This window comes from Ambystoma mexicanum, chromosome 10, assembly GCF_040938575.1.
Source record: "Ambystoma mexicanum isolate Mex_15411 chromosome 10, UKY_AmexF1_1, whole genome shotgun sequence".
Taxonomy (NCBI): Eukaryota; Metazoa; Chordata; class Amphibia; order Caudata; family Ambystomatidae; genus Ambystoma; species Ambystoma mexicanum.
Window position 1 is genome coordinate 781,999,340 of NC_090932.1, and position 17,547 is coordinate 782,016,886.

The window sequence follows — 17,547 nt, forward strand, 5'->3', positions numbered from 1 at the left end:
GACATAAAGATATATCAATAAGGGTTTCCATTCAGTATCCCAGACTAGGCATTGATTTAGCTGTAGTGTTGAATTGAATCCTCTTACAAAGTGGGGGCTCCAGCCGGAGGTCTGGGTTAGATCTATCACTTGTGTAGCTTAATACAGTGTGCTAACTGATGGGAGACATACATCCGGTCGGATCACCACGCTGTTTTACGCTGTAAAGCACTCTTCAAAGGGACACTCTAAGGAAAAGGTCTGTTTTGCAAAAATAAAATACTAATTTCTGTAAGTCAGGACAGAGATCAATCTCTAGAATGCCGACCTTGGTAGACATGAAAATAGCGAGGGAGCTCCTCTTACATAAGCTATTTGTGAGAGGTGAGTGGACTCACCAGGACCAAACGGTCTGGTTGCAGGCCATCGCGCAACAGGTCACTGAAACAGGGTCAGACATATGGAGAGATCAGGGTCCATTACATGTGGCCCTGAGTGAACTATATATGGCTCCTAAAGCCAACGATGAACACAATAAGATTGCCAGGATAGCGGCATACCTGTACCTATATATGGGAGACATGCGGGATAAATGTACTGAAAGCCAAGATCTGGCGAATAAGCGACAGATGGCGTTAGAGAAGGTCCAATCTGACCTGGTCTCTTCTGAGCAGAGGCTGCAGGGGAGCCAGGAGTCAGAAAATGATAGTAGGCAGTATATCATTAAAATAAAAGAGGACCTGGATACCCAGGCAGAGTTTGATCAGGAGCACCAGAAAGCTGGTGCCTTCCAAAGGCAAAGGGACGACCTGGCAGCACAGATGCAGGCTCTTAGTCAGGAAAGGGACACCTTAGGCCAGGAAGTCTGCCACTTAAAAAGGAAAATGGAAGAAAATCACCTGGCCCTCCAGGGACTGGGTGACCTCCAAAAAGAACACCAGAACTTGTTAGAGCACACCAGGAGGGTGGAGGATGCTCTGGCAAGAAAGGAGCAGGCCAATAGGGACACAGCTCAGGAGGTAACCCTCCTGCAGCAGAGACTGGCCCAGTACTCCAGGACCAATCAGGAGGCACAGAGAGAAAATGAGGCTCTCTGTCAGCACAATGATAGGTTCCGGCAACAGGTAGCGATGCAGGAGAGACTGATAGAATCGAGTAAGGCCTTAACTGAGGAACTGAAAGCCCAGGCTCTTGCATTGCAACAGGGAGCAGGGGCGGATAGAGACCAGGTTCGCTGGGAGAGGGAGACTCCTGAGCATAACCTCAGGAGCCCTAGTACCAGAGGCCTTCATATCTCTCAGTCCCTGGACTCTGCCACCCCCAACTCCCCTCGCGCACATGAGCACCGGGCCACAGGGATGGCAGATTACTATCCAACCAGAAGTATGGGGCTCATAGGCCAGTACCTCCCAGGAATGAAGGGGCAGGCATCCGGGTATGGGCACCCAAGCACAGTGCAATTTAGTGGGGAACCCCAGGAGAGTAGGCCCATTAAAGGCATCCTGAAAACCTCTGCCCAGTTAGGTCAGTGCGGGGGGGGGTACCCATCAAATCCTGGCAGCAAGGAGGGGTCTGAAGACTCCCCTGAGTATTACAGGACACAGGAGACCAGGTCCCGACATTCTGCCAGCCATTCCCAGGCTCGCAGAATCCGGGAAAACCTGGAAGATCAGACAGGAACCTCTGGTAGCAGTGCCTCTGAGTCAGAGGATGAATGGACCAGGGTTACCCGAACCAAAAAGGCCAATAAGGCAAAAAGGGCCTTGCTTAAGGACCCATTGAAGCAAATAAAGGCAATAAGGAGTGTCATCACGCCTTATCATAAGAACGCCAAGTATTCCGTTTGGGAAAACTTGGAGCTCTATGAGCAAATGATGGAGACTTTCAATTTGAAGGACAGCAGTAGCTGCATCCAGTACGTCAAATGGACATTCTCCCCAGAAAACTCCAGTTTCTTTGCGGGGCTGGAGGACCAAAATCATTTAAGATGGTCCACCTACAAGGCGGCCATCTTGAAACATTTTTCTGTTCACAGAAATCCTCAAGAGGTTTGCAAGGCAGCCTACAATTTGCAATGTGGGGAGGATCAGGCCCCACAAGAGTTTGTGCAAGAATTAAAGCATGCTTTTGCGCAGACCACCAGAAGGGTGTGCACAGACAGCAAAGAGTTTGTCAATACATTTTTCCATGCTCTCCCTAAATATATAATGACCCAGCTCGTGAGAGATTTTCATGAGAAAAGATCTTTAGACTGGGTCATTGAACAGGCTACCCGGATCTATGAGGTGCAGAAGCCTATCGAAAATAAAAATAACGCGCCGAAAAACCCAAAAACCAACAGCACCCCTGCTGCTGCCAAGGTGGCAGAGGTAAAGGTTGCCCTTGTTTTAGATTTGGAGATGGGGGGGCCTAAAAACCTGCCTGCACCAAATAATTCACAGCCCAGACGGCCCTCGGGCCAGTCACCGACAGGGAGTCGAGGAGGTAGTCCCACAAATGGGGTCCCCCGCTCCCCTGACTATGTAAGTCCCCGCTACAAGGGAAACCGACCAATCCTGGGTTATGTGTGGACTCCTCCAGCCCAAGGGGGGGGATTCGGCCAAGCACCTAACCCAGGGAACTTCCCTCCCAACTTCCCACAGGAGGGCAGAAATTCTCCAAATCCTGGGCAGAACTTTTTCCCCAGGTATCCACCCAATTTCCAGCCCCAAAATCATCCATCCTTCTTTCCCCAATTCCCTGAGCCCAGACAACCTAATCCGGGAGAGGGGAGGCCAAGGGTGGAGGGGTACCAAAATCTTCCCAACCAGGGGTACTACCAGAGAAGGGATAGCTACCCTTCCCGGGATCAGCCCAGGGGAGAAAATAGAGCCCCGTATCAGCCTGAGCGGGTTTCACAACTTGAGCGCCAGGTTCAAAATATGGCACAAGATCTGGGTCACATACTGAGGGCTCAACAGAACCCTCAGATGAGCATGCCACCGCAGAATGCCCCAAACTCTGGACCTGGTGCTCCAGAACAATGACGGGGGCAGCACCCCGATAACACACCGGTTCCCAGGGAGGAGGCACAAGGGGAAGGGGGGTGTAAAGCCTTGGAGGAAGCTTCCTTCCCAACTTGTAAACAGCCCCTGGAAAACCAGGAACCGGAAACAAAATCTCCTACCCCTGAAAGCCTGCCTCCCAAGGAGCAGAGGGGGGGAAGGAGAAACAAAGGACTCAAACAGACCCACTTTGTGGAGGAGGTACAGATCTTCCAATTTGAGGGAGAGGGATCCTCAGAAGATCCTGGGAAAAGGATCTTCTCCTTCAGAGATGGGGGAACTCCCCCCAAAGAAAAATTGGTCTCAAGGGATTCCAATCCAGACTGGGGAGATATGGAGACTGAGCTACCGCCACCCATCATCTCATCCCAGAACCCACAATACCAAAATCCCCTGGTTCAAACCCATCCTGGTGACTGCCTCCAAAAAGGGGGGGCGGCCCAGAACTGGAACCAGGGGAACCCACAATGGCTGTGATCTCCAGTTGCCAACTTTTTCTTTCAGATTCCCAAGACTCTCCACAGAATTCTGCCCAAATCTCTTCTCTAGCAATGTCCAAAACCAGAAAGTTAGCCCACCAGTTGTCCAAAAATGTGCATTATCTGTGCCCCCTTGAGGAGAAGGAGGGAAGATCCTATGCCCCGGTACAAGTACAGGGGCAGGCTACAATTTTGGCACTGGTGGACACTGGATCCCAAGCTACCCTTCTGTCCAAAAGAGCCTTTGAGGAACTAAAAGCAGGAAGGGGGGAGAATTACCAAATTCCTCTCACCTCTCTTCCTGGACAACTGCAGAACTTTGACGGGAAGGAAATTCCCGTTGAGGGGACTGCAGACTTGGACATTAAAATTGGGCGACACAAGGTGAAACACCCGGTTATAGTAGTGACTCCAGAGGGCACCCCTTGTTCACTAGGGAATGACCTCCTGAGAAGGTTGTCACCCCTAATAGATTATGTAAACAAGGTCCTCTGGACCCAGACTAGCCGACCAATAAAATTAAAACAGAGTGTCAACCATGTTAGTTTAAACGGCACCTGCCACATGGTTGAACAAAAATCTGACCAAGTAGAATTTCACTTCCAGAACAACCAAACTCCAGACGTGACATTAATAGCAGTAGGACAACAGACTGGTGATGGGGGGGTCCTCTCTATTTCTGAAAATCAACCTTCCTTCCAGTTTAAGGTGGTATTCCACACTGGAAGGAAACACCCTGAAATTCTTTACTAATCCACAATCAGAAACTCCCACTCCTATCGTCCAGAAAGATGTGAAATCAGCTCAGAGCCTGGCTGATATTCAGCAAATTGGAGAGCAGTTGTTCATCCCGGCCCAGTTAAATGATGGGAAGGACTCTGTTCTCGCTCGAGTGTGTGTGAACAACGGTAAGAGCTTCATCAGCAAAGCCATGTTCCGCCAACTCCCAAAAGATCCAGCCATTCCCACATTCAAACTGATAGACAAATGGGAAATGGACCTGGAAGCACCTAATTCCAAACATCTCCTGCCAAGCAGGTGTGTGCTCAAAATCTCCATTGGCAACAAGAGCATAGTCCACAATTGTTGGGTCGTGCGAGACGTCACTGCCGCTTTTTACTTAGGCAGTGACATTCTCAATCGCTTTGCCATTAGTTTGGACCTAATAAACTTCAAAGCTTGGTCCCGATTAGCGGATAATCCCATGGGCTTTGATGATCCAGAAAAAGCATTTAGGTCAGCTCAATTGCTACCTTATGCAGTTGAAATTCAGATCAAAGAGGAAGTCACCATCCCAGAAAGGACCCGACAATTCTCCCTGGAAGTGAAAGTTAAGAGGACAAAAATTGCAAAACCATGATGCTTATATACATCTAAATGCTTCTCTCCAACAGCAAGGGTTGGGGGTAAACCCAACTCCATTAGTCAATATAGAACATGACACCATTCTAATAGAGGTGGATAACAGCGACTTAAAGAGTATTACTCTAGCCGCAGGCACCATTATTGGAATGGCGGCTGATGACCGACATTTCTCCATTGATTTAGGAAATGAACTGTTAGGACCAATCCCCAAGGACTGTTTGGACAGTGACAGTGATGACAATACAACACCAGACAGGATTTTTACCCGGCATGGGGGGAACTTCCTGGTGTACACTTCCTGCCCCTATGGTAAGGAAGATGTGACTTGTGACTTCAGGAGGGATGAGGTGATTTTCCAGGTCCATGAGGGTTGCCTTTCCAACCTGAGGCCTCCAGTCCAAATCAGCACTCTGACCAGGGACTTCTCCACCCAGCTGGAGGAGGCCGCTGAGATAGCCAAACCAGAAGTCTTTCCAGGCTTCAGGCAGATGGTGGAAGAGAGATTCAACCTAGCTGATGCCTGTGTGACTCTGGAACAGAAGCAAAAGTTGAAACTAGTTTTCTTGGATTTCCAAGATCTCTTTGCGGTAGACTCATATGACTGTGGTCGCACCGACATCCACACAACAACAATTCCCACAGACCCTGGAATGACTCCAGTGATTGTGAAGCAATATCGTTTGCCTCTCGCATCCATGGAGTCCCTTACTGAAATAATTAAGAACCTTGAGTCCCGGGGAATAATCCGTCCAGTTCACAGCACCTTCAATAACCCGGTGCTGGGAATATTGAAGCCAAACGGCCAGTGGAGACTCTGCGCCAACCTCAGGGAGCTCAACAAACGGGTCCATACTTCCCGATGGCCTCTGCCCTACATTGACCAAGGGCTGGCCCAGATCCAGGGGTCACAGGTATTCACTGCAATAGACCTGACCAATGGATACTGGACTGTGCCTGTCAGTAGGGAGGACCAATACAAGCTGGCTTTTACCTTTGGGGGCCAGCAGTACACATGGACCCGGACTCCCTTCGGATACCTCAACTCCGGCAATTAATTCAACATTTTCCTACACAAGGCCATGCCCGACCTGGGTGCAAGGGGTAACCTGGTTTATGTAGATGATGTCCTCATCAAAAGTTCATCTGTGGAGGAACACATAGCGGAGATCCGTTATGTTCTGACCCAGTTGAGGGCCGCCGGAGCAAAAGTTTCCTTCCAGAAAGCACAGTGGTGTAGAACCTGTGTTAATTTCTTGGGGCATGAGATTACTCCTCAGGGTCTCTGTCCCCAAGAAAATAAAGTGGAAGCACTCCAGAAACTGAAAGACCCCACAACTCTGCGGGAACTAAGGAGCCTCCTTGGACTGACTAATTACAGCAGAAAGTTCATTGAGGGCTACGCAGAGATCACTAGACCCCTGATTCATCTCCTGAAGGGGGGGTCAAGTGGGAATGGGGTCCAGAACAAGCCGAGGCAGTAAGACAACTCAAAAGAAGCCTCTCACAAGCGCCCTGCCTAGCTTACCCTGTCAGAAACAAGGGGTTCTTCCTGGAGACAGGGTTCTCTAATATGTGCTTGACGGCAGTATTATACCAAAAGCATGACAAGGTAAATAAAGTAATCTCCTATGCGAGTAAAACTTTATCCTCTGTGGAGGAAAAATTCAACGATTGTGAGAAGGCACTCCTGGCAACGGTGTGGGCATTGAAGAATTACCGCCCGTTTATCCATGGGGAACACATCATAGTGGAGACTCCACACCAGCCTCTGCAAAATCTCCAAAGTGACAGAATCCGGGAAGGAAATGGGAGTAATTCCCGAATTACTTCCTGGATTCTGCCAATGCAAGGCTTTCCTGTGGAGGTCAGATATGGCCAAAACAAGAAGAGTCCCTTCGCGCAAGGTCTGGCTCACTTGCATGATTGTGCCAGAGAAAACTGTCTCGAGGACGAAATCTAAAAATCAAGGACAACATGGAGGCATACCTTAATTCCCCACACAAAGTCTTTGAAGAGGACAAGTGTGAGGGAATGCCCACTGTCTATGTGGATGGATGCTCTTACCATGTTGACAACAACGGGGAGAAAGAACTGGTGGCCGGCGTAGGGAATGCATGGGTGAATGAGTCCCCAGAACCCTCCGCTGGATACAAAATTGGTCCCCGAAGTAGTCAGGTGGCAGAATTGATGGCTATGCATCAAGCCATCCTCACTGCTGTCCAACATCAACTCCACGAACTGGTCATAATCACATATTCTGATTATGTACGGAACGGGTTTGTGGAGCACCTGGTTAATTGGAAAACCAGAGGCATGTTATGTGCTAACAACAAACCCTTGAAACATGGGAAGTTGATCCAAAACATTGATCTGGTCACCTTGAATGAGATGACCATCTATTGGAAAAAGATCAAAGTAGAGGGACCAGACAAAACCGGGGCCATCCAAGGGGGTCTAATAGAAATAGAGTCCCTGTTGGGGGAAATCCAGGTCACCGCTATCACTAGGTCCCAGACAAGTGCTCACAATGATCTTTCAACTGCACAATGGAGTAAGGAGACCCCTGATGCTGATTTAATTACAGCTCAGAAGGGGATCCAATTATTGGTAAGTTTTACCAACACCTTGAGGACCCTGAGAACTTTCCCCTGACGGATACCGATTACATTGGGAAAGAGGACCTAAGAGTGTTGATGAAATGTCCAAAAATGTTCCGAATCCAAGACGGTTTGTTGGTAAGGAAATCCAAAGCTGGCCACGATCAGTGGGTGGTTCCTACCTCATTCCGAAGCCGGATGTTAAGTCACGCCCATGATGCGGCCACCGCCGGTCATAGGGGGTTTCACACAACATTGGAAATCTTAAAAGAGGTTGCATACTGGCCACACATGGGCCAGGACCTCAATCAATATTTGAAGGGTTGTCTTGTGTGTGCACAATTTCAGCCAACATCCCTCACACACCGGACACCTCTCCAAAAGAGGGGAATGACACTCCCATGGTCAGATTTGCTAATTGACTTTGTAGGCCCCGTGATTCGCTCTGCTAGGGGGAATAAGTACATGTTGACTGTGACATGCTTGTTTGCCAAGTGGGTGGAATGTCTCCCAGCCCCAAATTGCAAGGCAGAAACTGCAGCTGCCCTGATGATTAACCACATCTTTTCCCGTTTTGGTCTACCTCAAAGGATTGAGTCGGACAGAGGTAGCCACTTCACCAGTGAAGTGATGGCAAAGATGTGGGAGATACTGGGGGTCAAGAGAAAGCTCCACATTGCGTACAGGCCAGCTTCTTCTGGAGCAGTGGAACGCTACAACCGGACAATTGTGAGCATCTTTAAAAAGTTTGTGGCAGATTCTGGGCCAAGTTGGGATATCCGATTACCTCTGGTCCTAATGGCCATCAGATCTACCCCTTCCTTCATCTGCAACCAAAATGTCACCATTTGAGTTGATGACTGGACGCAAGATGGTGCTTCCCCAGCATTTGCTCTACAGAACCCAAGAGCAAACGTTGATAAATGCCTCCACAACTCATGAGTATGTGGAGAATTTAGGGAAACACCTTCAACATGCTTTTGCCTGTGCTCAGCGGAATCTAGAAAGATCAGCTGAGAGTATGAAGACCCACTATGACCTGAAAACTTTCAGGAAGGAATATCAGGTGGGGGACCGGATCTATTTATACAACTTCCAAAGAAACCCGGCAAAACAGTGAAAATTCTTGCCTACATGGAAGGGACCCTTTGAGATTATAGACAAGATCTCTCTCCCCTGTGGCCTACAAGATCCGCATCCCCAAAGGCGGTTTGGCAGAGGGGGAAGACAAGTGGGTACATATAAATCAGCTAAAGTGTTGCCATCCCAGGCACACTTTGCAGCAACTGGAGGAGTCCTCTGCAATCCCAGAGGGTACCGCTCCAGAGTAATTCAATTCCAACCCTAAAATATCCTACATATAGCCTATCAAATTCTGTGTTTCTCAAGTTTATGTGTTCCTGTCGCTTAATTTAAAAGAATGTGCATGTTCATATCTGTTGAGTTCTAAAATATATATGCCACCCCACTATATCAATGGTGGGGGAGAAATGTCCATGAATAGGTATTGCCGCTTTTTCTTTGTCGTCCTAGGAGAAAGAAAACCTGGAGACTGGCCAAGGAGGATGATCCGGAGACCGGGAGCAGAGACCCAAGGGGCCCGGGGTACTGCCCAATATTCCCATCAGGACCGGCGAGGAGAACCGATCGATCAGTACCGGATGGAGGAAAAGATGCTGAACTGTGCCATTTGCAGAATTGGAAGAAGATTATGCGGACATACCAGTGCGTGGGTCATAACCTTATGTGCACCCGACTCCCCATCGACTCAAATTCAAAGTGCAGTCACGTGGGGGGCTTTGTTGGGTGTCCTGACCCACGTTTGAGCTATCATGCTGCAACATTTGGTGCTGTGGGCTTAGAAAATCCAAGATGGCCAAAATGCCCACATGTACGCCAGAATAGGAAAACTGTGCAGTACTGGCCTGGAAAACATCATGATGGCCAGAACTTCCCAGAAAATGCACAGGGAAATGCATGAAGAATAGGCTGCCACCCATTTTTGCCTAGGTTGTGAGCACAGGAGGGCACTGCCTAAAACCACCATTGGGCTACCCACACAGTAGCCTGAAACCATTGGGAATGGCAATGCTGATTGCCAAAAGCAACCTAGAACTGTGGGGAATTCATTTTCTTAAATCCCAAAAATGGTTGCATTACCAGTACTCACCACTATCAGAAAGCCGGCGTTTTAAAACCACCAGACTTTTGTGTAAAACTGAGCAAATGAAACAAAACCAGACCAAGGAAAGACTTGCTAAGAGGTGGATACAATGTAAAACTATACTCTGAAATGACTTGTAGGAAGTAATTATTTAATGTTTATGTAAAAATCGTAATAGACTTAAACTGGGGGACAAAAAGTGACATTTAGCTGAAACCTGGCTTAATGAAACTGAATTCTGCCTGACATCTACCCCCACAGGAGTTAAAACCTGCTCAGCCACTCTTCCCCTTGCCAAAAGGAGTTGTCACCTCTCTGATTAGATTAGGGGTGGAGCAGCTATAGGGAGTTGAACAAAGGCCTGTCCTGGGCCCAGGCAGATGGTTTATTGGGGGGATCGTAAATGGCTTCCTTTTGAACAAAGCCCTTCCTTGACTCAGGCAGAAGTTATATTGGGGGCGTCGTAAAAGTGGCTTCCTCTTGGTAGAAACGGGGAGGGGCAGCCCCCTCTGAGGACAGGCTGAGCTTAAAGAAAGTGGATAGACTGGTTTCACCACCATGTGACCTGGGAAGAAACACCCCTGTTGGCCAGAATATGATTTTAAGAAAGATGTATAACTCATGGTGCGGACTTGTCAAAATTATCTAAATGATACCATAATTCTTGTGATTTTTCTGCCCACATTTTAAGAGGTTTTAGGACCTGGTGGTATGATCTGGGGGGTTGCTAGCGGAAAATAGGGTTTCACTCCAAATGTCTGCATGTTAAAAATCTGACACTTCATCAATTAATGTCCATACTCCTTGCGCACATGTGTGTAAATTTGGGTAAATGTCCGATATTGCAAAACCAGTTAAAAAGTGCAAAATGTTGCCATTTCTGAATCCAAGCCCCCATGAAGAGCAGAGTTTGAACAGAGTATACCTCATGTGATATGTGATGGGTGCATGTAATTTTAAACAACTGTGTATCTGTGCAATATGTATTTGAATCAAATATAGATTTGTGGGCAAACTGACCAGGGGAGGATCCTATGACCCATAAAACCTACAGCATCACTCTGACTCACATTTCCTTCCCCCAATCATGGGAGAGGGGAGAATTGGGCCAATGACAAGTAGAGAGGGGCAGGCTTTGCTAGGCCCAGGCACACACCCATTTTCAAAACACATAAAAAGAGACTGCTGGGACAGGTAGAGACATTCAATTCCATTTGCTGCGGAGCATGCTGACCGATGACTTCACATCCATAGATCCTACGCTTAGACTTCCAAGCTAAACAGAGACTACAGAACTTTGAACCAAGAAGGCCCACTGCAAGCAAAAGTATTTGTCAGCAGGCCCAAAAAAAATCATTTGCAGACTATTCACAGCCGGGGTGAGCTGTTGATTCTGGCCTGAAACCCTGCGCCAGAAAGATCCAGAAGAAGTGCTGTACCCAGAGAAAGCAGAGCAGTATCCAGAACCAGAGGCCAGAGATCCAGAGTGACCCAGACCGCTGTTAGCAGAACCAGAGAGCTGACCCAGATCACTGTGAAGTGCCGAGACCAGAACCGGAGTCCAGTCCAAAACCTGACCAGATCCGTGGCGAGGCCTATTTCAAAAATATATTGTGAGTACCTAGCAGAACTGTGCAGAACCGATCTCTTAATTGAAATAATCCAATCCAGCTATTTTAATCTAAACAGAACTGCCTCCTAGAAGTTGTCACTTGTTATTTCGTAAAGCTGCACCACTGTCACTTGTCAATTCTGCAGCTGCATAGCTGTCACTTGTCATTTTGAGTTTACTTCAAATCCAAAAAACTACCTTTATTTAATCGTCCGTATCTCTGGAAAAGTTTGGGCTACGAACTTGGTTTAACTTTCTTCTGAAAGCTTAGAATCTAAGCTCTTCAACAAGCATAGAACCGACTTCCTAATCCTTATACTTGTTCCGTAATCACGATTCACGCATTCGCAAATTTTGCCGCGATTTGCGATTTGGCCCGATTTCTTTACTTGTAAAAAGATAGCTGCTTTTGCCTGAACTGCTAAATTTCGTTTGCCTCTTAAGAACCATCCCATAATCATTGCTAGAGTGAGCCTGAACTAATATTAACTAGATACCACTCACCCTGAACCTCCTGAAGGGAATTAAAAGCATTTTCAGCATATTTCTCACTGCATTGTCACCATATTCAAAGCATTTTGCCTGTGTTTCAAAACTCGTATCTGTTGTGTAAGCTGCTGGGGGGGAATTGAACTGAATTCTATTTGATTGCATTCCTAAGAACTGTGTGCTCTCATCTTCATCTCCTTACATTGCATAAAGGGGGGGTGAATTGTCCAAGAAAGTGATTACATTGTCTTTTGCTGAAATCCTATCAAGTTATTTTCTGTACTGCATTTTCATTCCACATTGCATCTATTTGAAACCATAAAAGTATTGTTGCTATCTTATCCATCCTATACCCACTCATCATTGATTATAAAGAAGTGTGATAGTGCCAGACTATCCATTATTGATTACTGCTCAGATTAAGTGTGATATTCAATTATTAATTAATTATAAAAGTGTGATATATATATATTTTTAAATTCTCAAATAAACCTTTTAAACTTGCAAAACAGAACTACTTCTTGGCTCAGTGGGGTCAGGGGGGTTCTAAGAGAGGGGTGTTATATAGGGGTAGTCATCCAGAACTCATGAACTGGACATAAAGATATATCAATAAGGGTTTCCATTCAGTATCCCAGACTAGGCATTGACTTAGCTGTGGTGTTGAATTGAATCCTCTTACAATGCTGGGGTGTGGGGGTGCAGGGGGACATGTGTGGGGGCCTGGTGGAGGGTGCCCTGCACTGCTGGGGGGTGGCGGTGCTGGGAGACATGAGTTGGACATGAGTGGGGGCCTGGTGGAGGGTGCCCCTGGATGCTGGGGGGTGGGGGTGCAGGGGGACATGAGTTGGACATGAGTGGGGGCCTGGTGGAGGGTGCCCTGCACTGCTGGGGGTGGGGGTGCTGGGAGACATGAGTGGGGGCCTGGTGGAGGGTGCCCCTGGATGCTGGGGGGTGGGGGTGATGGGAGACATGAGTGGGGGCCTGGTGGAGGGTGCCCTGCACTGCTGGGGGGTGGGGGTGCTGGGAGACATGTGTGGGGGCCTGGTGGAGGGTGCCCCTGGATGCTGGGGGGTGGGGGTGATGGGAGACATGAGTGGGGGCCTGGTGGAGGGTGCCCCAGGATGCTGGGGCGTGGGGGTGATGGGAGACATGAGTGGGGACCTGGTGGAGGGTGCCCTGCACTGCTGGGGGGTGGGGGTGATGGGTGACATGAGTTGGACATGAGTGGGGGCCTGGTGGAGGGTGCCCCTGGATGCTGGGGGGTGGGGGTGCAGGGGGACATGAGTTGGACATGAGTGGGGGCCTGGTGGAGGGTGCCCTGTACTGCTGGGGGGTGGGGGTGCTGGGAGACATGAGTGGGGGCCTGTTGGAGGGTGCCCCTGGATGCTGGGGGGTGGGGGTGATGGGAGACATGAGTGGGGGCCTGGTGGATGGTGCCCTGCACTGCTGGGGTTGGGGGTGGTGGGAGAAATGAGTTGGACATGAGTGGGGGCCTGGTGGAGGGTGCCCTGCACTGCTGGGGGGTGGGGGTGGTGGGAGACATGAATTGGACATGAGTGGGGGCCTGGTGGAGGGTGCCCTGCACTGCTGGGGTGTGGGGGTGCTGGGAGACATGTGTGGGAGCCTGGTGGATGGTGCCCTGCACTGCCTGGGGGCGGGGGTGCTGGGAGACATGAGTGGGGGCCTGGTGGAGGGTGCCCTGCACTGCTGGGGGGTGGGGGTGCTGGGAGACATGAGTTGGACATGAGTGGGGGCCTGGTGGAGGGTGCCCCTGACTGCTGGGGGGTGGGGGTGATGGGAGACATGAGTGGGGCCTGGTGGAGGGTGCCCTGCACTGCTGGGGGGTTGGGGTGATGGGAGACATGAGTTAGACATGAGTTGGGGCCTGGTGGAGGGTGCCCTGCACTGCTGGGGGGTGGGGGTGATGGGAGACATGAGTGGGGCCTGGTGGAGGGTGCCCCTGACTGCTGGGGGGTGGGGGTGCTGGGAGACATGTGTAGGGGCCTGGTGGAGGGTGCCCCTGACTGCTGGGGGTGGTGGGAGACATGAGTTGGACATGAGTGTGGGCCTGGTGGAGGGTGCCCCTGAGTGCTGGGGGGTGGGGGTGATGGGAGACATGAGTGGGGGCCTGGTGGAGGGTGCCCCTGACTGCTGGGGGGTGGGGGTGCTGGGAGACATGAGTGGGGGCCTGGTGGAGGGTGCCCCTGGAGGCTGGCGGGTGGGGGTGCTGGGAGACATGTGTGGGGGCCTGGTGGAGGGTGCCCTGCACTGCTGGGGGTGGGGGTGCTGGGAGACATGAGTTGGACATGAGTGGGGGCCTGGTGGAGGGTGCCCCTGGATGCTGGGGGCTGGGGGTTCAGGGGGACATGCGTTGGTGGGCAGTAGTTCAAGGTGACATGTGGGTTGGCTGGGGGGCATGGGCATGGTGGATGGGCTGCCTGCGGGACATGTGCAGGGTAGGCCCCTGTGGTGTGGGCTGCCTGCAGGGGCCGTGGAGGGTGTAGAGGGTACACCTGGGAGGACCCACACGTGCAATTCACGTGTGGTGCTCCCCGCGCACCCCTGGAATACACGTACCATGATGGAATCGCGTGTGATACTTCCTGCGCACCCCTGAAATGCACGTACCCTGCTGCTTTTGCGTGTGATACTTCCCGCGCACCCCTGGAATACACGTACCCTGCTGCTTTTGCATGTGATACTTCCCGCGCACCCCTGGAATACACGTACCCTGATGGAATCGCGTGTGATACTTCCCGCGCACCCCTGAAATGCACGTACCCTGCTGTTTTTGCGTGTGATACTTCCCACGCACCCCTGGAATACACGTACCCTGATGGAATCGCGTGTGATACTTCCCGCGCACCCCTGGAATACACGTACCCTGCTGCTTTTGCATGTGATACTTCCCGCGCACCCCTGGAATACACGTACCCTGACGGAATCGCGTGTGATACTTCCCGCGCACCCCTGAAATGCACGTACTCTGCTGTTTTTGCATGTGAAACTTCCCGAGAACCACTGAAATACACGTTCCCCGCTTGGCGTTTGCTGTTTGGCAGCCCTGTGAACTGGTCCAGGGTTAGCGCAGCCCTTTGCGATGATTTGGGAATTTTGAAGGCTTTTCCTTGCGCGAGGGCGTTCTTGGGGGCGTAACTGGCGCTGCTGCAGGGTCGCTGCGCCACTCTGAGCCACGGCTGGTTTCGGAGGCTAAAATCCATGAATTCGCTGTGCGATGAAAAGGATTTTTTTGCACGCGGCTGGCGCAGTTTCTCGCACGGGGACACTGTGCGCCAGCCGCGTGCGCCACTTTTGTGCGAATTTCTATGAATTACCCTGCAAATATCTCCTCTCGTCATGAGTTGGGCGGTAGCCCTTAAATGCGTCAGTCACGCTATTACCACCACATTTACAGCTGTGCTCAATCTCGAGTTGGGTGGAAAGTTGGACATTTACCTCCAACAAAATCTTGGAGGTAAATCTCCAGGTTTCTGCCCATTTTTGTCTGTTTTCAACGTTATAACCGGAGGCGCTATTACCGCCGGCGGTAATAGTGCTGAAAATCCCCATAGAGTCCTATGAACTCTTTAAAAAATTGGGAATTACAGCCTAACCACTACTCGTGATCTGGTGAAAATTGCACCGACTGAGTAGCGCTAACGCTGTTTGCGTTGGCGGTATCCTGCCGCAAATACTCCTGGGATACAACCAACCCCGTGATGAGGCCCCAGTCATTTCATTCAACAACCCCAATGAGCATGTGCGAGTCACAGCTTTAACTCCAAATACGTTGACACCGTGAGGAACAGCTGTGGTTGGTTGAAACAGTGGCGAGGAGCTGCCTGCCCCAATGTGTCACAAGCATTCTAGAAAAAATGTGGGCACTGGCACTTATTTTTTTTCTTTAAATTAAGCACTGGTTTTACCAACCTGCATCATTGGTTTTCCATCAGCTTTTTTTTTTTACTAAACCAATCTGCAGTTTACAACACAAGCACGCTCTTAGGCTTACACAGGCACATTGTAATACTTCTCAGCTTGGAGTGTCATGTTTACAGGTGTTTAGACCGGTGTCAAGTTCCTTTTATTCTCTGTTGCGGTTTAAGGGCAGCGCTTTCCATTGCTGGCCAAAGATATGTGTTGTTTCCAGCAAAGTATAGCGTGACAGGGTCGTTGAAGAAAAACAAGAAATATTGTGACAAGAACTTCGACACTCATAGCCTGAATCCGTGCAAGGAAGTGAAATAACATATTAATGAACACGCGCCATGTCTTAAAAGTAAGCCAGTGATTTTAGGTAGGTCAACCAGCAAAATCAAGCGCGAGCGAGAACTTACTGGCAATTGACCGGGACGCCTGAGTTGAACATGATGTTCACTTGGTCGGTGTCGCCAGACCAGACCGCCTTTTGCAGCGAATCCTTCTTGTTTTCCAGGCCGTCGGTGGCGTCGGAACGCAGGTGCGGGCAGCGCTCCAGCTGCCACTGCTTCAGGCCGGCGGCAGCGCCGCGCCTGACCTGCCGCTCCGCCCTGGAGAGCGAGACCGAGTCGTGCAGCTCCAGCAGCTTCCACACCGGCTCGGGCGAGGGAGCCATCGCGTGGCTTGTGCGGAGGGCCAAATGAGCGCGCACAGGCAGAGCCAAGTGCCTGACCTTGAACCCGCATTCACGCAAGAGGCATCGGTTTTGCGCTGTGCCCGCGGCGGCTTCTGTTTTGCTGTTGTCATGAGCACCACATTTTGGCACATTGCGTGCGACCGCTCTCGCGACTCACTAAGCTTCATTCCTGCTGTTTTTTAAACATTGTTTCCTTTGTCATAAGTCCGCATGAGACACGTGAGCAGTCTATTTAAAGAATGGCGATTAATTTTCAAAGCACAGCTTAGTAACAGAGATGGTTATTGTTTTTCAATGATGGTTTGTTAATGGCCTTTCATTCTTTGGGGTAGATTTAAAATAACGTAATTTCTGTGTAGTTTAACGAGGGTTCTTATTATAAGCCCAACGCCACTGATTAAATCCTATTACAATTGCTTGTGCCCAGTGAAGAGACATTATACTGTCCATTCATACGTTTATTGGGGAACTACACGAGCAATCATCATTTTGACGTGGTCCAAAAATATCAATGCCGTGGCGGTTAAAATGGTTGTAAATCTCCATTGTGATATGGGGTATAAACGAAACACATCTTCAGAGCCACTGGAAGCCCATTATCAATGGTTTAATTGTCTTTTGCTGATTATGATAGCCTGTATTCGCTCCTGATTCTTTGGAGATTGAGACAATAGTGTCAATAACACTTTGCATGCTGGTAGTCGGAGGTCCATACTTGTATAGGACACAACGGGAGTACAAGTGGAAAGAGGATAGCAGCGGTTCACTCGATGAAGGCTTGAAAAGAACTTGTGGGCCTTCCCATATTCACCGAAGAGCACCTGCTTCTTAGCTTCCATTGAGGTTGAGAAATAACGGGTACATTATTATATATTGTCACTATCAGTTCATGCTCCGTGTGACGGAGAGCCATTTGTCAAGGGTGTAGGAGCCCTGACTTTTTGATTTTTATTAATTTAATAAAATGATGAGGGTAATCCCATCTCTGAAAGGGTAATCTGCAGATCAGAGTCCCCTTTCTTACGCTCCATGCCAAAACCGTAGAGTGTACTTGTGTCCTTCTGCACCAGTAGCTTGATCTACAGGACCTGCTCTACCAGTGGCTCGGATCCAGTTCAGTGGTCAGAGGTGCGCAGTGACAGCTGCAGTGACAGCCACGTCTTTGCAGTGCAGGGGCTGCCTTTAAGATATGCACCCCTA

General features: G+C 49.7%; 1 protein-coding gene across 1 annotated transcript in view; it reads right to left on the bottom strand.

The window, feature by feature from the left end:
• LOC138491743 (ankyrin repeat domain-containing protein 65-like) overlaps window positions 1-16,504 on the bottom strand; it is a 247,081-nt gene extending 230,577 nt beyond the window's left edge. The window contains exon 1 of the mRNA XM_069618438.1: window positions 16,070-16,504. Coding sequence (XP_069474539.1) covers window positions 16,070-16,326 — 257 coding nt within the window. The 5' untranslated portion in view covers window positions 16,327-16,504. The remainder of the gene's footprint in view (window positions 1-16,069) is intronic.
• Window positions 16,505-17,547: the final 1,043 nt, after the last annotated feature.